Genomic DNA, 23,961 nt, shown 5'->3' with positions numbered 1-23,961 from the left:
TTTCCTATTCGCCCTTCAGAATAGGTGGCGACTCTCTAAGTTTAAATTTTAGGCAGGTTGCTACAAACACTAGAAGAAAAAACACATTGACTAAAGACTTCAGACCCCGTACAACCATACTGATATCAGTGCCAAGGATTATCCACCCTAGAAGTTATTTATTTATTTGTAAGAATTTACTTCATTATGAAAATAAAAATGTGTGTATATATATATATATATATATATATATATATATATATATATATATATATATATATATATATATATATATATATATATATATATATATATATATATATATATATATATATGTGTGTGTGTGTGTGTGTGAAAATTCAATTCAATATTAAAATAAAAATGTGTGTGTATGTGTGTGTATATAAATATGTGTGTGTGTTTATTTATTTAGACTTATGTTATGTGTTTCTTTTTTTCTCTCTCTAATAGGATGTCCGAAACGGGAGAAAAATAAAATAAAATGTTTGAATATGTTTCTGATACAGACTTAACACATTTATGCGGTTCTGGTGCGACTTAAGTGTATTATGAGCTAATTGTGTATCCGATATGAACTTAACGCACTTTTGCAATTCCGATACTTAAACACACTTCGGATCCAACTGCATACTCGATGCAGGCTCAACGCATTTACTAGATTTTGATACGGGTTAAAATGCATCACTTACATCAAGGTGAATCCAATACAAACTTAACGCATCTATGCGATTTTCATATGGCTTAAGCACTTTTCATGTCCAATTGTGTGTTTGATACAGACTTTAGGGACTTTAGGCAGTCTTATGATTCTGATACGGCCCAAGTGCACACCTCACATCCGAGGTTTATTCAATGTGATTTGATGTAGCTGTCGTACCCCTAAGATCTAGCCAATCCTTGGGCGTAGGTGGTGGATCCCAGAGACGTCAACTTCGATTCGAGCCAAACCTTGAGGTCAGGGACGAGAATCCAACCCCCAAACAAGGATCCTCGTCCCTTTCTATTTTAATATATTGCATTATCTTTCATTTTCTATTTTATATTTTGTTTGATTGAAGGAAGTATGTGGCAATACACTAACTGGTTTGATAAGCAGCCTCTTATTTCTTAACCTTGTGATCATTCTTTTCTTACTATTAATTTGTTTGATAAGCTGCCTCTTGTTTCTGATCAAACGTTATGGTTGTCGGAAACACAATTAATTTGGGATCATGGGATACTAATGGTAAGCATTATGTTACACATCAATTGTATTGCGTGAACAATGTTAGAAAGTTAAACTTAATTTCTTGTGTAGTTATTATTGTGATACCAATCTGTCATTTTCTGAATTTTGAAAGTTTTTTTAGAGTACCCCAGAATCATGTGAAACTTATGGATAATGAGAAGAGATGAAAAGGACAATTGATGCATCTATGTATTTAGAATGCAGCTAAAGACACAACAAGTGATGATTATTGTCTATGCATATATAGCTATTATATATTCATTATAACCATAATCTAATTTTGTTTGTTTTTGCAAGTTTAAGATGAGTTGGGATCCATATACGGTGTTAGGTGGCCAGTGGGAGGAAATGTGCACCGGAAAAGGCCCTGTGTATTGCAGTTTGTTTATCGGAGACTTGTATGTATGGTTCCTCCGACATCTGAGTATCCATCGATGACAAGCAAAACATTTGATACCACTCGCACACTTGCTTGTCGGGCATTACATGCTTGTAATGTTATCTTGTATTTATGTTTCTATGTGAAGCATGAAGGTTTTCTATGTCAAGAGATGTTGATTGAAAACATACATTTTTTCATGTTAATTGTCACTTGTTTTATTATATGTTTTGATTATTAGAGAAAAACTGGCTAAGTTTTATAAGTATGATGATCAATGTTTTGCTTTTAGATTTTCGTTATAAATGATCTATTTTGCTAAGTAAATTTGAGTGATCTATCTTGCTAAGTAAATTTGAATTATGTTTCTAATCAGAAAATTGATGAGTACTAGAAGGTTCTTTTCTTAAATTGTTAAAGGAACCATTACAAGTAAGCCCGTTGATGAGTACAATGTTGTCTCAATTCAAAAAATAAATTTTAAAAATTTTGAAAATATATTAGCTTTAGATTTACTTGCAGATTTAAAATTTCCTGTGGATTCATTTGAGAATAATACTTGCGGTTTTACATATGATTTTTTTAAAATCAAGTAATTTAACGGCGGTTAAAACCTTCGCAATGATGTTATTAAGGCAATTCCTAAACAACTGCAAAATTTAGAGGCGGTTGGAGCGACAATTTACAAAAGCGCCGCAGAACACACTTGTGACACAAGATTTTGCAACAGTTGCCAAACTGTCGCAACTAGAGTTTTGCGCGAGTTCAAACTGCCGTAACAACCAAAATACCATCGCAAAGCCCCCCGTTTTTCTTATAATGTTTAAGCCGATCAGCTCGTCGTATTTAAATAATATGATTATTTTTGTTATTTTATTATTATATTATATATTGTACTTTAAATTAAAATCTAAAATTAAAAATAATTTATCTGGAAGAACTTATGAAAATAGATTGAAAACACCTTATAAATAATGTCATAAGTTGTTTTCATAAGTTTTCTTAAACAAATAGTCTCACAAAACATATGATATTAGATAAGCTCAAATAATTCAATGCAAGTAAACTTGAAATATAATTGATCTTTTAAATTTTTTTATTTTATATAAACATTAATTGAATTTCTTATTTACATATGTTAAAATAAAATAGACTTTTAAGTAACCTAACAAGCTAATCAGATATTCAGAAAGGTCAGACTCTGACCTAAAGACAAGTCTATGACAAATTACAAGTCAAAATTAGACTTTGATATTTTTTTGCCGACCAAACTTATGTTTGACAAAATCTAATTTGACCCGGCATATTCCCACCCCTAAGCCAGCAAATGCAGGGTAGGTATCAACACCTGCACTGTTTTCATCACTCTTATTTTTAAAAGTCGGATTTTCTTCATCTAGGCCTCTAATTAAATAGATTTTCTTCTATTCAATTTGGGCAATTTCTATCGGTTAAGTCATGGTCAAATTTTGTTGCCATGAAGTGTGTTGGTGTCTTTTCTAGAGGAGGTTATTGTATCTCATCCTGTATGCTATATGATTTGCTCAAATGATGTGTTATCTATTTGGCCCATTATTAATATTTGAATTTTGTTGTCCTTCACTACAGTATTCTTATCTAAATATAGGATCACTTCACCTTTTGTCCTTCCACTCATGTTGTGATTAATGGGAACATGTTTATTGGATTTTACTTGTACATTGTTTACTATTACAACTTGTCAATTTATGGTGGTTGGTTCTCCATTAAGGTGAATTCAAGAAATTTTAGAAATCTTTCTCATTCAAAGGTTGACTAGATCGAATGGAAACCTCCAGAGGTCAAAATTGAAAGAAATGGGGAATATTTGATATGATCAGTTCATCTGTTGAAGACATGAAGTTTAACATGGAACATTTCCTTGAACTTCTTGGTCGATAGTTAGTAAGTTTAACATGGGTGCTTGTGTCTATTGATACTTTATGAGATCAGAATTGCATGATGTATGGCAGTTTGGTCCGAAGGGTTCATATGATGTAGTTTTGTTTTCTATGTTTGTTTAAATACTGTTATATGCTCTCTATTGTGGTTTTTGGATGATTGTTATGGGAGTTGTTTGATCTTCTTTTATCTTGGCCAAACAAGTGAAATGAAATATGAATATTTAAAATTAAAAACACTTCAACTTGTTTTATTTTATTCACTTCAATATCTAATTTGTCCTGTAAGCTATGTTGGTTAGGAAGGGCAACGTAGGGCGGAGGTTGATCAGCATTACCAACTCCCCCGTCATCAGTACTATTCCCGCCACCGCTTTCAAATTCAGTTGGGAAAGATTATTGAATATTTTCCCTTACCCAATTACCTCCATAAATCTTAGCTTGTTTTTTTTATTAAATTAAAATAAGTTTACGTATTTTCAAATATTTGTATTTCTTCATAGGTTTTTTCTTGGTTGCCTTCAAAAAAGAATGGGTAAATTACCCCAACATCACAATTATTTTTAAATTATTATTAATGATATATATTTTTTAAATTTTTTATATTATTATATTTTTCAAAAAGGCTTTTATCTCCTTTTCTTCCCGCTACTTCATCTTCTTCATTTTTTTTAAAATTTTCTACTTATACATTTTTTTAAAGTAATCAAAATATAAAATCCATATTCATTAGAGAAGAAAGAGTACTGATGATCGATGATTTATTCTTTCTTTGAATTAGTAGAAGGATGAATATCATTTTAGATTTAAAAAATTTTAAATGTTATTTTAGAGAAAAAAGTAGATATGAAAATTTCGACTTAATTCATAAAATTACTCAAGATTTAAAGATAATTATTAAATTCAAAATAAATTTTGTATTTATTTATTTGGGTATTGTTGCATTTAAGAAATTAGAAAATCATTTTTCTTTGGATGAATTTATGGGCAAATGATTTATTTTTTTCATTAGGTTTCTGAAATTGAAATAGAAATACTTATCTTCATCAAGTTTTTTTTTACATGTCTGTTCAATATAAATTAGAAAATATTTATATATGAACATATATAGTTTTGCTTTCACATAAATCATGGGTGGGTGGTTATTTAAAGTTATGGTTCACATAAATTTTTGTGTTTCTTCGAGTGTGTGTCTCATATAAATAATCAATTTTCTTAGAATAAATTATTAATTTAGTATATGAGTATCATTTCCTAACATATATAAAATTATTAAGTAATAGAAATTCACCATATTAGTCTACGAAATAGTATATTAAATTTCTGTGTGATAAGACACATTTTTTAACCTCTAATTTTATCAAATATTTCAATTAGTTTATTAACTATTAGTTTCAACTATCAATTATAAGCTATAAACCATCAATCATCAGATATAAATTATAAGCAATTAATTAGCTTATCAGTCAACTGTTATTTTTATCAAACAAATTTTAAAATTTCTAATTTAAGTCCTTAGATTCATATTCCTAAAATGTTTTTTTTGATTCAATTATTAAATTGGTCGAACCATGTGTACATAAGGTTTAGAATTATAAGGATCAATGTACAAGTTTCAATTAGATTTTGAATTATCTCTACATCTAATGATCTAACAACCATTGAAGTGGACAATGAATGACATTTATCCATATAGAAGTGTTCTATACCGACCAAATGCTCCGAACATGTTATTCGGTCAACAAACCGCACTGCGCGATACGAGCAGCTATTCGGGCCTCTTAGTCGAATCGCCTCTGAACTCTTGATCCGATCAGCTGATCACCGACTGATCACTCCGGTTCGTTCAGACCAACGACTAGTTTACCGAGGATGATACCCGCTATAACGACTAGCTTGCCGAGCCAGATCCGCCTCCTATATTTTCGGAACCGCTTATCCCTCCTAGATTATAGGAGCCAATCAGGATCTTCCATTCTCATTATATAAACCCCCTATTGTCTTGGGGGCAATGTATCTCTCTCTTAACCCTACATTCTAATACTCTAATATTCTCCTCATCCACATACTTACTTTGGCATCGGAGTACCTTGTAGGTACACCACCCCCTCGTTCCAGAATCACCTGCTCGAAGTGAAGATCTCTGCTCGGCCGTCCAGATTTTGATCATCTCGTTCAGATCAGTGGCGCCGTCTGTGGGAACTATCTTCCCCATCTTCAAACTCTCCAGTCGCACGAAGATAAAAGACCATCTACATTCATCAAGATGGCCGAAAACAACGACCCTTTCACTTCCGGCAATGAGGTCCTCTCCCCCTCGGGAAATAGAGACAAACTACTTATCTCTCCGGTCCTCCAAAATCTTCTTGATCGTCAAGATGGCCGCACAACCTCCCCAGATTCCGAAGATGACTCTGCAAGAACCAATCCTGGAGAACCCGGCCGCCAAAGATCCACCCGACAACCAAGTCGCCCAGCAGCAATCAGGATCCGTCTCTACTGAGTCGTATTCTGCGCTCGCCGCAATCTTGTCCGCCCTCAATCAAACCAACACCATGCTCTTCCAGCAGGGTCAACGGATTGAAGCGCTGGAAAAGACCCGTTTCTCTTCTCCTCCTAGGAAAGAAGGAACGGTTGAAAGAAAGAAGGGACGCTCCCCGTCCCACGCCACCAAAGACTCCCCGACTCTCAAGAAACCCCGAGCCGATACCAGTAAAAACTCTCCCCCTCGAAGGTCGGAGCGAGGCTCCCCGTCACACCGAGGGAGACATCATCGTTTCGCACCCCCCCTCTCTGATCATAGCGACGATGACGACCACCATGGTCCATTAAGTCGGGAAATCATGGATATTCCCATCCCATCCGGATTGGAAAAACCGCCTAAGCTCGGACAATATGATGGTACGACTGACCCCGACGAACACATAGAAAATATCGACGCTCTGCTCGACTACCGGGGCGTCAGAGGAGCCACCAAATGTCGTCTTTTCCCAACCACTCTGAGGAAGGGCGCCATGGCCTGGTACAAGAGCCTCCCAGATGGTTCCATCACTTCTTGAAGCATTTGGGAAAACTCTTTTCCCGACACTTCACGACATCTCGTCGTCACCCTAAATCGGAAGCCTCCCTCGAGGCCATCATTCAAGGGAAGGAAGAATCCCTCCGAGCTTACATCGAGCGATTCAACAAGGAGGCCGTACAAGTATCAATGTCGACTTCATGTCGGTTCCATTGTATTCCATTTTGGACATATTTTATTGAGATCTCTTTATTTTCATGAGTTTCAGCTACCTGATCAATCTCTTCTTGAGATGAAATGTTCATTATGTCTAGAGATTCTTTTAGATTTCCAGTATACTCACTTGGGCCATCTTTATTCTTATCTCCCTTTCTTGTTCGAGGATTTTTATCTTTGGAACCGGTTGGTCTACCACGCTTCAGGCGTGGTTGAGACTCACTGGATTGTCCAACCGGGATATCCATTTTTATTGGAGCATTTGCAGTTGGTATATACGATTTAGTCACACCTTTTGGATCAGTGAATTCATTTGGTAGTTGATTTGCTAAGCTTTGCAAGTGAATTATCTTTTGAACTTCTAGTTCACATTGTTTCGTTCGAGGATCAAGATGAGATAATGATAATTCATTCCAACTGATCTCTTTTTCCAACTTCTTATTCTCTCCCCCCTAATGCTAGAAAATTTGATTCATCAAAATGGCAATCAGCAAAACGAGCAGTGAATAAATCTTCGGTTGTCGGTTCAAGGATTTTATAATAGATGGAGATTCCTATCCAACATATATTCTAATCCTCCTTTGAGGACCCATTTTAGTGCGTTGTGATAGAGAAATTGGCACATACATCGCACATCTAAAAATCCTTAGATGGAAAATATTAGGTTATTTACCAAAAACTTATTCTAAAGGGGAGGAGGTGTTATAACTCGTTGGCCTGATGCGAATCAATGTTGCAGCATGCAAAATTGCATGTAAGTAGAAACCGGAAGTTTGCATCTCATAATAAGAGGTCTTGCAATCAACTGTATGCGTTTGATAAATGATTCTGCAAGTCTATTTTGTGTATGAACATGTGATACTGTATGTTCAATGTCAATTCCAATAGACATACAATATTCATTAAATGCTTGAGATGAAAATTCTGCAGCATTATCAAGATGTATTTTCTTGATAGGATAATCAGGGAATTGAGCTCTTATACGAATTAGTTGAGCTAACAATCTTGCAAACGCTTGGTTGCGAGTTGACAATAAAATCATAAAATATCTAAATGGTCCACATGATGGGTGTATTGGCCCACAAATATCACCATGTATACGCTCTAAAAAACTGATAGATTCATTTTCAGTGTTTGTAGGTGATGGCCGAATTATCAACTTCCCTTGCGAGCACGAGTTACATGAGAAATTATTTGATTGAATAATTTCCTGGCTCATTAATTGATGGTCGTGCTCGTGCTCGTGTGCATGGCCGCGGCCGTGGTCGTGCTGATAATGTGTTATGAAATATAGAGAAGAGAAAAATAAAGGGAAGAGAGAAAAAGATAGAATGATTCTGTATTTTTATTCGGGATAATCGTATACAATGAAATAGGTCCTATTTATAGGACAACGTACCAATAATATAATAAATACAAATTGATTAAATAAGAATATTGAAAGACAAATCATCCAATTATTCATAACAAATTTATTATTATTATTATTATTATTATTATTATTATTATTATTATTATTATATTATTATTATTATTATTATTATTATTATTATTATTATTATTTTAATTTCGTCCAAAAGAAATAGTTTTCATCCATAACTACAAACCCACGAAGTCATTACCACATTAATATATATTTTTTCTTTTGAAACTATCAAGCGATAATTTTTTAATTATGAAACTAACTAGCTACATAAAATTAAAATATTCTTTAGTAATGTTACTTAATTTGAGTTCAAAATTTTCTTCTTATTTTATTTTTACATATATCAACATGTTAGAATGGAAAAATTAAATATAGAGATAAGCTGTGGTTTATTATATTATTCACTTGACAATAAATATTTAATACTAAATATTTGATATTTATATGTTCATAAATATTTACTATAATACACATTTTGTTAATAATAAAATAAAAGATATACTCATTCAAATCTATTTCCATAAAAATTGGAAAAGAACTCATTCAAATCTAATTCCATAAAAATTGGAAAAGAAATATCACCTTCAAAAACGATTTCTTATATTTAAAAAAGTTATAATAATAAATTAATAAAATTAAAATACTCATTAGAATCTATTCCCGTCAAAACTAGACACAGTAATAACTAATTTATTACATTATTAAATAAATTAGAAACATATTTTGAAAAAAAATATTTAATTTATAAAATAATAATAATAATAATAATAATAATAATAATAATAATAATAATAATAGAGCTTCAAGGTAGTGCACTGTCAGTGTAAATTTTTTTACACGGTCAGTACATCACAACCCTTAAAAATAAATATTTTATATTTAATTTAAAGAAAAAGTCAAATCTTTATAAAATTTAACAGTTTAAATTTCACTGACAGTGTAAAACTGCTTTACACTGTCGGTGTATTTCCATTAAATCCATAATAATATTAATAATAATTGTAATAATTTATTAATTAATAATGATGATTAAGTTAAAAAAAATAAAAATTCCATAATTCCAATAAACATTGATTTTCTTTATAAAATAATAATTATTAATTATATAAAATTATTATTTATATGAAATGTCACACAATTCAAATAACAACTCCCACGTCTACGAGAAAAAAGACAAGTTTTGCAAAATAATAAATGCTTATTAAATACAAATAAAAAACAGCCCCACCACATAATACCCTATACAAATGGCATAATTATATTGGATGGGTAATTTACCCTTATTTTTGAAAGGGTAACCTAGTCCTCACCTTCTTCATAACATCAAAAATTTATAATTAAATTAAAAAAATTCAATTATTACAGTTTGACCGATGTTCAGAGTTCTTTGGAGATTGACGTCAAAAGGGTTTTTGTTAACGTGGCCGACGTTCAGAGCCTCTTGGGGGTTGGCGTCAAAAGCGCTAGAGATTTTGTTATTATGGTCGACGTTCAGACTTTTTTGGGGGTGGTTAGGGATGACAACGGGTCGGGTGCAGGTTTCACAGTACCCAAACCCGCACTCAAAATCGGCACCGAACCCAAACTCAAAAGTTTGGGTGGCAAAATAACACCCACGTCCACAGCCGTTGGGTTTAGGTTTTTTCACTCGAACCCGCAGCAAAATACATTTTTCCTATAGCTTTTCTACAACTTTCCACAAAATATATATATATATATATATATATATATATATATATATATATATATATGGGGACGACTCAAGTGAGAACACTTGGTTATTATGAGAAATGAGAACAATGAATCACGACCATTAAATTTTACACTATCCAAACCCGCAGCCGAAATATCGGGTGGCACCCGAACCCAAACCCAATCAACTCGGATTTTTACCCATTAATTCGGGTACGGGTGGTTCCCACGGATTTGGATCTACTTTCCATTAGTAGGGGTGGTTCACGTCAAAGAGGTTAGAGGTTTTATTAATATAATCTCATTGAAGAGGGACTAGAGATTTTATTAACATGATCTTGCTGGCACAACTCGGTGATTCTGGACTGCTCTATTTCTGCTTTTCTATCTATCTGCAAAACTCAATACACGCATGATTATAAATTTCAGGTGTTCTCTTATTAAAAACCCAGCCCTTACAAGTGAAAAGAGTGCTACTCTATTTTTTATTCAATGTCGTTATTACATAATTCAACTGTAGTAAACATCAAAGCTAAAAGATTTTATTTACCATTCAAAATTTAAAGCAAGGGATTTTTTAAAAAGAAAAAAAAAATTAAGAATATTTGATGTACTAAAATTTCTTTTTTATTGGGCAATAAAAGTGGCCTAGGCCCAATTTCCTTTTCTTACATTTCCTTGTACAGTAAGTAGTAATAAAACGAGTATAAAACAAGCAACGTGTAAATCGGCATCTCTTTCCCCTTATTCACGTTTGGCACACAGACAGTGAAATTGGAAGTTTGAATGTACTCGTTCAACTTTTTTGTTGCCAAAATTTGTTCTATTCAATATTTAGTTTTCAGTTACCGATTCTTTGCTAGCTTGCTTGGTTTATTATGTTACTTGCATTTCTATAACTATTGTCACTAGTTCTTAATATTTATGGTTCTGTATAGAACATTCTGCCCAAAGTTGAAACTTACATTTTTATCCTTATTATGACATTTAATGTACCACTCTCTAACTTCCGTTCGCAATATAGGTATTGAAGATTGGTTTCATCAACAACACTGAATACCTTGTGATGAGTTCGAATTTGTCGTCTACCACTGAATGCCATGAGATGAGTTCGAATTTGTTGTCTATCACATCTGCTATCCCTCAAAATGATGAACTCGCCCAAATGTTTTCTTGCTCGGTGTTACAAGATGAGGTAACTTCAGATGCAAGCAACAGGAAAATGCATGTAACAAGAGTGCAACAAACTAACTGAAAGTTAGTTATATAGCTGACAATTTGTTAGGAGAATTAATACTGTATGTACATTACATAGTAGTTATTATGCACCTTCACTTGCATATATAAACAACTTGTAATAGTTCTCCAACTTTCAATGAAGATAGATGCTGTTTTCTTCAATTCATAATATGGTATCAGTGAAAACGTCTATCCTTCATTCATCTTCTTCTTCGTTTAACTCATTCACCATGATCACTATTCTTGTTTTTCTTCTTACACAGTGATCTTTTTCAGTTTCTTGTGCTTTTGTTCATCTTTCTCATCGATTCAGTGACTTTCTTGATTGTTCATCATGCCTCCGCGCGTTTCTCCACCTGACATTGATTCACCTTTCTATATTCATCCAAGTGAAGGACCTAATTCGGTTTGCATCTCCCCCAAGCTCAATGGATCCAACTACCTTGCATGGAGCAAGTCTATGCAACGAGCTTTAGGCGCGAAGAATAAATTTTCTTTCATCAATGGTGATCTCGCGATTCCTTCACATCAAGATCTCAACCGTAATCAATGGGAAAGGTGTAATCACTTGATTCATTCTTGGTTATTGAATTCTGTTCGGAGCAAATTGCTTCCACCATTGTTTTTCATGTTAATGCGATTGATGTTTGGATAGATTTACGTGAACGTTTTTCGAAAGCAGATCGTATTCGTATCTTCAATCTTCGCTCATCTATTAACAACCTGAAACAATCTTCACGTTCCGTTATGGATTATTTCATTGAGTTACGTGGTTTATGGGAAGAACTCAATGAACATTGTCCAATTTCTGCTTGTACATGTGTTCAACAGTGTCGTTGCCTTGCCATGCAGAATACTCGTGCCTATCGTGATGAAGATCAGGTTATGCAGTTTTTATCCGGTCTCAATGATCAATTTTCAGTTGTTAAAACACAGGTTTTGATGATGGAGCCTTTACCAGCTATCAACAAAGTTTATTCTCTTGTTGTGCAAGAAGAGAGCAATCATAAATCTGTTAGCCCTAATGAAGATGAGAATGCCTTGATGGTTAATGCTGCTAATCGTTTTGAGCCCAAGGGTAAGAATTCTCATTACAAACATCCTCCTCGCCAGTGCACCTTTTGCCATAGAACTGGCCATACAGTTGATTTTTGTTATCAAAAGCATGGTCATCCCAATTTCAACAAGAACAAAGCGCAAGCCAATGCTTCTACTACTCAGGATTCTGATGTTGACCATACACCTGCTAGTTCTGCATCTCCTTCTACTGATCCTCATGCCAACATTTCTCAAGCTCAATATGATCAGTTAATTGGTTTACTCCAACAGATCAATTTGATTCCATCCACCAATCCCTCAGTTTCCACCTTGATGAATGATTCTATTCATAATGCTGAACCTTCAGGTATTGTATGTAATAGTTTCAATTCTTCAGCTCGAGCCAATTATTGGATACTTGACTCTGGTGCCAATGACCATGTGTGCTCTTCCTTAGCTCTTTTTACTTCCATTCATAGTATCACTCCTATTTTTATTACTCTTCCTAATGGCAGTTCTATTCGTGTTACACAAGCTGGTCATGTCCATTTTTCATCTACATTCTACTTAGAGGATGTACTATACTCCAATGAATTTCATCTCAATTTGATTTCTATTTCCAAATTGTGTAGATCATTACATTGCCAAGTTAAATTTTCTAATCATACTTGCTTTATACAGGATTTGAACAGCCTGAAGATGATTGGTTTGGGTAGCCAGATTGGAGGCCTATATAGACTGCAAGTTGATGCTTGCCCTCTTGGTGATACCACTTCCTGCACCAGCTCATCCAATCACCTTTCCACCAGTATCAACACCATTTTACCAAATAATGCCTTATGGCATTTTCGTTTAGGTCATGTTTCTCATCAGAACCTTAGTCATTTGTCCTTGTTATATCCTAGTGTATCATTTGATTCTAAAGCTACATGTGACATTTGCCACTTAGCTAGACAAAAGAAACTGCCATTTCCTCATAGTCCTAGTATAGCAAACTCTAAATTTGAAATACTCCACTTAGATATATGGGGTCCATTGTCTGTACCATCTATTCAGAATTACAAGTATTTCCTTACAATTCTTGATGATTTCACTAGATTTGTATGGATTGTTTTACTCAAAACAAAATCTGAAGTGGCTTCCAAAATACATCAGTTTGTTAAAATGATTCAAAACCAGCATAACATTACTCCAAAAATCTTCAGAACTGATAATGGCCCTGAGTTTGCACTTTCTTCTTTTTATGCTACTCATGGTATTAACCATCAAAAGTCTTGTGTGGAAACCCCCCAACAAAATGGGAGGGTGGAAAGAAAACACCAACACCTTCTTAATGTTGGTAGAGCCTTATTATATCAATCCAAATTGCCAAAACCCTATTGGTCCTATGCATTACTCTATGCTACTTTTATCATTAACAGGGTTCCATCCACTATTTTGAATAATAAATCACCCTATCAAATCTTCCATAATACACTTCCTGACATTAAGTCATTCAAAGTGTTTGGTTCACTTTGCTATGCTTCTAGTTTAAGTGTCCATAGAACTAAATTAGATCCAAAGGCTAGAAAGTCTATTTTTTTAGGCTATCCTCCACACATGAAAGGTTATATTCTTCTAGATTTAACCACTAAAGAGGTGTTCACCTCAAGACATGTCTCTTTCCATGAACATATACTACCATATAATCCTTCCACAAGCATATCTTGGTCATATTACCCTAGTTCTTCCCATGATCAGTCTATTATTCAACCATCTCCCACACTTCCATCAGTTTCTCCACACTCATCTATATTTGATGATCCTCATACTGATGATCCCTTACCTTCTCCACCCAATAATTCAACACCTACCTCAGCATCTCCACCTGTTCTTTCTTCATCCATACCTACTCGTGTATCAACAAGAGTGTCTCACAAGCCATCTTACTTGCAGCACTATGTTTGCTCTCAATCTGGCAGCTCCCATTCATCTACTTCAGGTATGCCATATCCTATTTCTGATTACCTCTCATATTCCAATCTGTCTATGCCTCACAGCCATTATTCTTTGTCCATTTCTTCCCTCACTGAGCCTAAATCTTACAATGAGGCATGCAAGTATGATTGTTGGAATAAGGCTATGCAGTTGGAACTGTCTGCACTTGAGAAGACTGGCACTTGGCTTATTGTAGACCTGCCTCCAAACATCAAACCAATTGGCTGCAGATGGGTCTATAAGATTAAACACAACCCTGATGGAACTATTGAAAGATTCAAGGCTCGATTGGTTGCTAAGGGCTACAATCAAATTGAGGGTTTGGACTATTTTGAAACATATTCACCTGTTGCCAAAATGACTACAATCAGAATTGTTCTTGCTCTTGCCTCTATCCACAACTGGCACCTTCATCAATTGGATGTCAACAATGCATTTCTCCATGGGCAACTTCAAGAAGATGTGTATATGACTCTTCCCCCAGGTGTTTCAGCTACCAAACCTAATCAGGTTTGCAAACTTGTCAAGTCACTTTATGGTCTTAAGCAGGCTAGCAGAAAATGGCATGAAAGATTAACAACATTCCTCATCCACCATCACTTTAAACAAGCCACTGCTGATGTTTCCTTGTTCATCAAGCAAACTCAGCATACATTTACCATCATGTTGGTATATGTAGATGATGTAATCTTAGCTGGAAACTCTTTACAGGAAATGAAAGACATCAAGGAGAAGTTACACAATGAATTTCAAATCAAAGACCTCGGGCAATTGAAGTATTTCCTTGGAATTGAGGTGGCTCACTCAAAACTTGGAATATCTCTTTGTCAAAGGAAATATTGCCTTGATCTCTTACAAGACTCTGCTCTACTCTCTGCTAAGCCTGTATCTACTCCCTCTGATCCAGCTTCCAAAGTGCATCAAGATTCCAGTGGTCCCTATCATGACATTCCCTCTTATAGAAGACTTGTTGGCAGACTTCTCTATCTTAATGCTACAAGACATGACATTACATTTTGTACTCAGCAGCTTAGTCAATTCTTGTCAGCACCATCTATCAATCACTTCAATGCAGCCACTAGAGTCCTACGATATTTGAAGTCATGTCCTGGGAGGGGTATATTCCTACCAAGAGATTCTCAGCTAACCCTACAAGGCTATTCAGATGCAGATTGGGCTGGGTGTTTAGACACTAGAAGATCCATCTCTGGTCAATGTTTTTTTCTTGGTAGATCACTTGTTTCATGGAGGACTAAGAAACAATTAACTGTTTCAAGATCTTCGAGTGAGGCAGAGTATCGGGCACTCGCAGCTGCCACTTGTGAATTGCAATGGATTACATATTTGCTTAAGGACCTACATGTTGAATGCCAAAAGATGCCAGTTTTATATTGTGATAATCAAAGTGCTTTACACATTGCTGCCAATCCTGTGTTTCATGAGAGGACCAAACACTTAGAAATAGATTGTCATATTGTGAGAGAAAAGATGCTGAACGGATTGATGAAATTGTTACCATGCACGTCAAAAGATCAGCTTGCAGATTTCTTCACTAAACCACTTTTGCCTCAACCTTTTAATAGCTTGTTATCCAAGTTAATGATGCTTGATATCTATCAGCCATCAACTTGTGGGAGGGTGTTACAAGATGAGGTAACTTCAGATGCAAGCAACAGGAAAATGCATGTAACAAGAGTGCAAGAAACTAACTGAAAGTTAGTTATATAGCTGGCAATTAGTTAGGAGAATTAATACTGTATGTACATTACATAGTAGTTATTATGCACCTTCACTTGCATATATAAACAACTTGTAATAGTTCTCCAACTTTCAATGAAGATAGATGCTGTTTTCTTCAATTCATAATACTCGGTAAGATGATCTTTCTCATGTTTTTAGTTTTTACCGATGTTTCAAACTTTGTTGAGACCCAGTACTGAGATTTTAAACATATTTAATTTGCAGATTTGTTTGGAGATATTCTTTGAGCCATGTACCACTCTTTGTGGTCACAGGTGTGTTATGTTTTAATTTAATAGATTTCTAATTATAATCATATATGATTAAATATTTCCGCAGTTTAGTTTTTTTTCATCAACTTTATTTTTGATACAGATTATAGAATTTTGTAGTTTCTGCAAAAAATGTTTGCAGTCTTCCATCGACAGGTCTGGCCAAAGGTGCCCTTTATGCCGGAAATGGATAAGGTAATCACAGAAAAATGATTTTACAAAATCACATATTCAAAACAGCTTTTGTTCCACAAATGTGTATTGTTGTCTTTTCAATTTTTTGCAGAGGAGAATCTTCTGATGTGAACATAGTTCTTTGGAACACAATACAACATATATTTCCGCGTGAAGTTGAAGCTAGGAAAGCAGCCAATGCTTTAAGTGCACAACCATGTGAAGCATCTAACAGGCCCTTCTTTGGACGACGTATCTTCCATCTCTTATTAGACATTTCAATGAGTGCTTTGAGTTTGCTGGTGATAGACAGAAGAACTTTGGCAAGGAGTGTTTTAAGGGCATTGATTGCGTCGTCAAGGAGGGGAATATTTAATTTCGAAATAAAAACTGAAAATTTCTCATTGTTCCTTTAACAATGCTCTGGAACACATGGTAGCATTCTTTTAAAAGAATGGTCCTTGGTTGAATAGTTCACTACTGTCTAGTAGTGAAACTTCTGTTAGTGCATATGTTATTTTTGTGTTTATCACTAGTCACTACTCACTACCACTTGCCTATATCACTTGTTGGATTTGTGACTCCACACACAAGAGGGGTTGGGGTAATATGGGTGAATTGTGTGTTTATGAAAACATTAGTTTGAAAACTTTTAGGATCAATCTTGGAGTTTGAAAACATTTTAAAACAATTTTAGAAATAAGCAGCGAAAAATAATTTATTGCTTTAGCTTATATTTTTCTCATCTAGGACAAGCTCATCCCCTCCCACCTTCCTTTAATTATGAGGGATTGGGTTCTGAGTGTTAATTGTGAGAGAGCTGTTGAGTCGGCTTCACATTTATTTGTCACTTGTGATACGATTTAAGAAGGGCCCACCAAGAATTGATAGCACCTGGTAGGATTCAAACTCAGGACCTTGAGAGGAACACACTCTCAAGACCCAAGCCTCCACCGCTAGGCCAACCCTTGTTGATGGGTTCTAATTTTGCTGGTTGCGGATAATCTTCTTTGTTATTGTGTTTGTTGTAGCGTTTTGTGGGTGCTTGATGTTGTTAGTGTGTAGGTGTAGTTGTGGATCTCCTCTTTCTTAAGTATAAATCTTCTTTATTTTAATATATATGTTTGACATTAAAAAAAATCGGGTTGTCTAACCAAATACTAAATAAATAAATAAATAAAAGATATAACATAATTTTCTGATTATGCATTGAGCATTCTATGATGCTTATCAAACTTACCGTTAATTTTAAAAAGAATATTTTTTCTTGCTCTTCTATTAGAATATTTTTTCTTAATTCTAAAAAGACTCTTGATAATTCAACATTCAGCTGGGAAGTAATTAAAATCTAACATAAATTATTGTTATTAAATTCAAATTTGAATTCCTCCAAATAATATGTCAATAACTAAAACTCGTTAACATATTTATGAAATATCATGATTCACTGTATTATGAATTTATGACTGTTCCTTAAATAAGAGTCCAAAAATTGAGAATTTAGTCACTGATTATAAACATGCATCCTTACATTCATTATTAATCGTAATAAATTTTTAATTTAGAAACAAAAACTTAAAATACGAAAATAATTATAGTCAAAATTTTGTTTGACTGAATAATTGACTAAATAGAAACTATGAAAACCAAGATGAGATGGTTTTGAGAAGATAGTGAGAAGAGCTAAGCCTATAGCAATGTTCATACATATTTTTAAAAATTTGTCACATTTTTCTTTTATTGTGATTTTATGAATTAGATCATAATGAGGGTTAAAACCAAAGTTTCTGTTCCACTTTTATTCCCATTTTTTCTTTCTCTACTACATTCAACTTCAAGTGCTCAAACACACTATGACATTGTTTCTAGTCGTTCAATAGATGCTCGTCTTCAAGATCGCGCCTTTTAAGGCGTTTATCAAACCTAAATCCGATGTAATTTATGATGCTGAAGTACCCTTTAATCTAACAGGGATTAAAATTTCAGCAATTATGGTTAGAAGTAAAACTTTATTGAACAAAGGTGTTCAAAGTTATAAAGAATTCGAGATGCCAATAGGTGTTACCGAAAAACCTTATGTTAATAAACTTGTTTTGGTTTACCATAATTTAGGTAATTGATCTCAAAAACTATACCCTTTATCTGGTTATTCATATTTAGCACCTGTTCTTGGTTTATTAGCCTATGACGCAACAAATTTGTTTGCTTCAAATTTACCAGAATTGGATTTAAGAGCTTATGAGAAACCAATTTTGGTTAATTTCTCCAATGTGACAAAATCATTACCATTTGGTTCTTTAGCCAAATGTGTGTATTTTGATTTATATGGTTATGTAAAGTTTGACACTTTATTAAATAGAAATGTTTGTACAATATTTCAACAAGGGCATGTTTCAATTGTTGTAGAATCAAAAGATCAAGTGAAAGATCACGGGAAGCATGAGTTCAAGATGAAGATTGAGGGGATTATATGTTTGGTTTGTGGGATTGTTTTGTTGATGATAATGTTTGGTTTATTCATTAGATTGAGAAGGAAAAAAAGGTTAGAGAGAAAGCAATTGGAATTTGAAGATGATAATTATGAAACATTGAAGATGTCATCATTTGGTCATACCAAAGTACCAATGGCATTAGGGACTCGAACAAAACCAATGATTGAAATGGATTTTGTTCCTTAAATTAAAACCATTATTGGTGCTACCATTTGTTTTTATTTTTTGCTATAGATGTTTTCTGTTGGAAATTATGAGGATTAATTCCATCAAGTTATGTTCCAAAATGACAAATATGAGAATGGCAATAAATGCTTCATAAATAGTCCCACATAGAAAGTGGAGCAAACTTTAAAAGCATTTATATATCACTTGGAACAATGTACATTCCAAAAGAGCCAAAGAGGATAAAGTGCCACATAGTCATATGTGGTGGTCCCAAGCCTTATGCCACTTGTCTCTACCAAAAACACCCGAGCCGGTGTCGCCTCCGGCTCCGGGACCGGGTCCGAGGGCGTGGGCGTAGAGGCGCTAGTGGCGTCTTGTAGACGGCACTTGAGCACTTAGGCACGTCGCATCGGATGATTAAAAGGCCTTTCAAAAGTGTTGAAAGAAAAACAAGTCTACTTGATCTTATACATTCAGATTTGTGCGAATTTAATGGCATCTTAACCCGTGGGGGAAACAGATATTTCATCACTTTTATTGATGATGCTTCTAGATACACATATGTATATCTCTTAAAGCATAAAGATGAAGCTTTTAATGCCTTTAAGATTTATAAAGCAGAAGTAGAAAATCAATTAAGTAGAAGTATAAAAGTCCTTAGAAGTGATAGGGGCGGTGAATACTTCTCTACTGAATTTGATGCATTTTGTGAAGAACATGGCATAATACATGAATGTTCGGCGCCTAGAACACCGCAACAAAATGGCATAGCCGAAAGAAAGAACCGAACATATCAAGAGATGATGAATGCTATGTTAATGCATTCAGAATTACCTTTCAATTTATGGGGCGAAGCGTTACTATCCGCTTGTCACATAATAAATAGAATTCCTTTAAAGAAAACTGGTATTTCTCCATATGAGGTATGGAAAAACATGACACCGAATATTGGTTATTTCAAAGTGTGGGGGTGTGTCGCTTACTATAAAAATATGGATCCTAAGAGAACCAAGTTGGGTCCTCGAGGGATAAGATGTGCTTTCGTTGGATATGCACAAAATAGTAAAGCATATAGACTTTTAAATTTAGAGTCTAATATTATTGTTGAATCCCGGGATGTAGAATTCTTTGAAAATCTTATCACTAAGGATAAAGAATCGGAGTCGGCCACAAATAAAGAATCTTGTGAAGAAGATTCCTCTCGGATTGTAGAAATACAACCTGAAGGCACTCCTCAGATCATTGAATCACAACCCGAACCAAGGATAAGCAAAAGAGTCCGGAAAACAAAGAACTTAGGACCAGACGAAATTGATTCTCAATCCATTTCGTTTTATCTGGTCGAAGGCAATAGTACAAAATTCGTTCAAAGTATTCCGGTCATACTTCAAGTAGGGGATGATCCTAAAACTTATAAGGAAGCAATAACTTCCAGGGACTCCTCTTTTTGGAAGGATGCTATCAAAGATGAAATGGATTCAATTATGTCCAACCACACTTGGGAACTTGTCGACTTACCAAAGGGATCAAGGCCCATTGGATGCAAATGGGTGTTTAAAAGGAAATATCATAGTGATGGTACCTTAAACACTTATAAAGCAAGATTAGTGGCAAAGGGATTCAGACAAAAGGAAGGTATAGATTACTTTGACACCTATGCACCAGTAGCAAGGACAACCACAATTCGATTGTTGTTTGCCTTAGCCTCTTTGAATGATCTTATAGTTCATCAAATGGATGTTAAAACAGCGTTCCTAAACGGAGATCTCGATGAGGAAATCTATATGGAACAACCAGAAGGCTATGTACTTCCTGGAAATGAACTGAAGGTGTGCAAACTAGTCAAATCCTTATATGGATTAAAACAAGCACCAAAACAATGGCATCAAAAATTTGACTCTACAATATTGTCAAATGGATTTATTCCTAATTCTTGCGACAAGTGCCTATATACAAAAGTGTACAAAGACACCGTAATATTTTTGTGTCTCTATGTTGATGACATGCTAATAATTAGCAACAAAATGAATGGGATTTTAGAAACAAAGAAATTTCTAACTTCCACTTTCAAGATGAAAGATCTTGGACTTGTTGACACAATTTTAGGAATAAAAGTCAAGCGAAATAGTGGGGGTTATGAACTTAATCAAACACATTATATTGAGAAAATGCTTGATAAGTTCAAACACCTACAATTCAAGGAAGTAACCACTCCATTTGATCATGTAATCAAGCTTGAAAAGAATGATGGAAGAGCAGTGGCTCAACTAGAATATGCAAGTGCAATCGGATGTCTTATGTACTTAATGCAATGTACCAGACCTGACATATCTTTTGCAGTTAGTAAAATGAGTAGATTTACTAGCAACCCAAGCAATGAACATTGGAAGGCAATCACGAGAATTTTTGGCTACTTACTGAAGACCAAAAATCTAGGCCTTCATTATGGTAAGTTTCCTGCCATATTAGAAGGATATACTGATGCGAGTTGGATATCAAATGTTGGAGATCATAAATCTACAACTGGTTGGATATTTACACTAGCTGGAGGAGCAATTTCTTGGAGGAGCAAGAAACAAACATGCATCACTCTTTCGACCATGGAATCAGAGTTTGTGGCTCTCGCTTCCGCTGGTCAAGAAGCAGAATGGTTGAGGGATCTTCTTTTAGAAGTTCCATTGGCTAAGGACAATGTTTCAAAGGTTATGATACACTGCGATAGCCAAGCCACTCTAGCAAGAGCATTCAGCGAAGTGTATAATGGAAAGTCTAGGCATATAGGACTTAGACATTCGTTCGTGAGAAAGTTGATTAAGGATGGAATCATTTCACTCACGTATATACGAACAAGCTATAATTTGGCTGATCCGTTTACTAAGCCACTGGCCAGAGACTTAGTAAAAACAACCTCGAGAGGCATGGGGTTGAAACTCCTTGAGTAAGAGTTCCGACAACGGCGGCAACCCAATCTTATGTTAACAGAACATTAACTTCAAGATTTTCAATGGGTAACAACAAGTCGTTGATTTGGATAATTGTCAAACATTTCGTGATAATGTTGACTTTGAAACGAGGGTTGAGTTTTACTTTAAAAAACTCTTAATGAAGTTCAATACCAGGGGTACGTGTCTTGTGGAAAAGAACACAATATGAACTTCACCTATGTGAATTTCGAGATGGTGCCGTCTCAAAGTGAGAGTTGGAGTTTCTCTCATGAAAAATTCATGAAACAGGATAGCACATGGCCATAAATAAGTGCTAGGCGAGTTATGCAGAGGAAGAACCCTTAAAGAGTGTGTGTAAGGCGACACCGGTCTAATCATATGGATTCATGGTTTAAAAGCTTTGCTACCTAATATTCCGATTAAACTTTGTGTTGTCCTCACTAAGGTTAAGTTTTAAATCGAAAGATACCTAACTGTATTAACACTCTTTATATTATATTTCTGGAATTATTAGATTTGTCATTATTAGAACAAGTGGGGGATTGTTGGAAATTATGAGGATTAATTCCATCAAGTTATGTTCCAAAATGACAAATATGAGAATGGCAATAAATGCTTCATAAATAGTCCCACATAGAAAGTGGAGCAAACTTTAAAAGCATTTATATATCACTTGGAACAATGTACATTCCAAAAGAGCCAAAGAGGATAAAGTGCCACATAGTCATATGTGGTGGTCCCAAGCCTTATGCCACTTGTCTCTACCAAAAACACCCTCGCCGGTGTCGCCACCGGCGACACCGGCTCCGGCTCCGGGACCGGGTCCGAGGGCGTGGGCGTAGAGGCGCTAGTGGCGGCTTGTAGACGGCACTTGAGCACTTAGGCACGTCGCATCGGAGCGATCGGGCTATTCGCGGCGTTAATGAGGCGGCGCCGGTGGCGCTCCGGCCGCCTCCGGCGGGCGGCCCGGCCTTCGGCCGGCATACTGCGAATATGTTTTTATTATTGCCTAAAGTTTGATTTTTGAATTTGAATTCGAAATACATAACATTCCATGAAGTGGTGCATTGTATTTTTATGAACCATTGCAATTATATATTTTAAATAATATTGTTTCATGAAGAGTTGCAACTTATGAAACACACTTTTGCATGGGCTATATATACAAGCTTGTTATTTTCGGAATCAACACACAAGATCATTATCCTCTGAAATATTTTCCAGACAGCTTCCTTGCATTCGAGTTTCTTCACCGGTCTTGTGCAGACTCGAGTAAGGCTGAATTATCCTGGGTATTCAGGCCGTTCCAACTCTAAGACAATCGAGAGTGTGCTTGAAATACTTTTAAGGAAAGTGATTCCGTTCGCGATTCAGCCTGGATCCATTCGATCTCACCGATATTTCTAACATTTTCTAGGTTATTGCTTGGTCCAATGATTAGTTCAAATGATCTTGGGAAGATTAAGTAGTTTCTGATTTTTTTTTCATTGAAGAAATAAAATCTACTAATATTTTGTTACCAAAAATTATATATACGAATACTTTTCAGTCTTATGTTTGAGGCAAATAGAGTAATAATAGAGTAAAGTGAGGAAGAAATATTTAGATCCAAGAAGTGAGAAAAAGTGGATAGTGTGCAGGCCGAACAGAACACATGAGGAGTAGAGATAATACTTCTATAAATGGTAGAATAAGTCAATAGAATAAGGGAGGAATTCTTAGAAACCATAACAGCACTGAATATTCTGCTTCTACAACAAGACACATCAGACTCTTTCCATGGAACGTCATAAACTTTGAAAGACATCGTCAACTCTACCTTATAGGTTAGAATTGTGAAACTGGATTTTCCTAAATTTGAGGGTACAAATATGTCGGATTGGATTTTCAAATTAGATTATTTATTCGATTATTATTAAACACTAGAGTATGATCGTTGACCATTGTGTCGAATCACCTGGAATGTCATGTCCATGGTTCTAAATGTTACAAAAAGCTCTCCCATTCTAGTTATGGAAGGGTTTCACAGTTGCATTA

At 34.9% G+C, this 23,961-nt stretch overlaps 1 protein-coding gene across 1 annotated transcript; it reads left to right on the top strand.

Moving 5' to 3' along the window:
* Positions 1 to 16,124: 16,124 nt before the first annotated feature.
* On the top strand, positions 16,125 to 18,997 carry LOC131619354 (uncharacterized). The gene is made up of 5 exons (XM_058890458.1): positions 16,125 to 16,148; positions 16,249 to 16,340; positions 16,432 to 16,621; positions 18,200 to 18,431; positions 18,501 to 18,997. The coding sequence occupies exons 1-5, from the start codon at positions 16,125 to 16,127 to the stop codon at positions 18,995 to 18,997; spliced, it is 1,035 nt and encodes a 344-aa protein (XP_058746441.1).
* Positions 18,998 to 23,961: the final 4,964 nt, after the last annotated feature.

This window comes from Vicia villosa, linkage group LG7 (assembly GCF_029867415.1).
Source record: "Vicia villosa cultivar HV-30 ecotype Madison, WI linkage group LG7, Vvil1.0, whole genome shotgun sequence".
NCBI classification, from domain to species: domain Eukaryota; kingdom Viridiplantae; phylum Streptophyta; class Magnoliopsida; order Fabales; family Fabaceae; genus Vicia; species Vicia villosa.
The sequence above is the reverse complement of the archived record's forward strand: the minus strand, read 5'-3'. Positions and strand labels throughout refer to the sequence as shown.

Coding starts and splice junctions, on each gene's coding strand:
- LOC131619354 (XM_058890458.1), top strand. CDS start 16,125: ATGTACCACTCTTTGTGGTCACAG. Junction 16,622..18,199: donor TGAGTGCTTTGAGTTTGCTG/GTGATAGACAGA, acceptor GTCGTTCAATAG/ATGCTCGTCTTCAAGATCGC. Junction 18,432..18,500: donor TTTGGTTTACCATAATTTAG/GTAATTGATCTC, acceptor TTGGTTTATTAG/CCTATGACGCAACAAATTTG.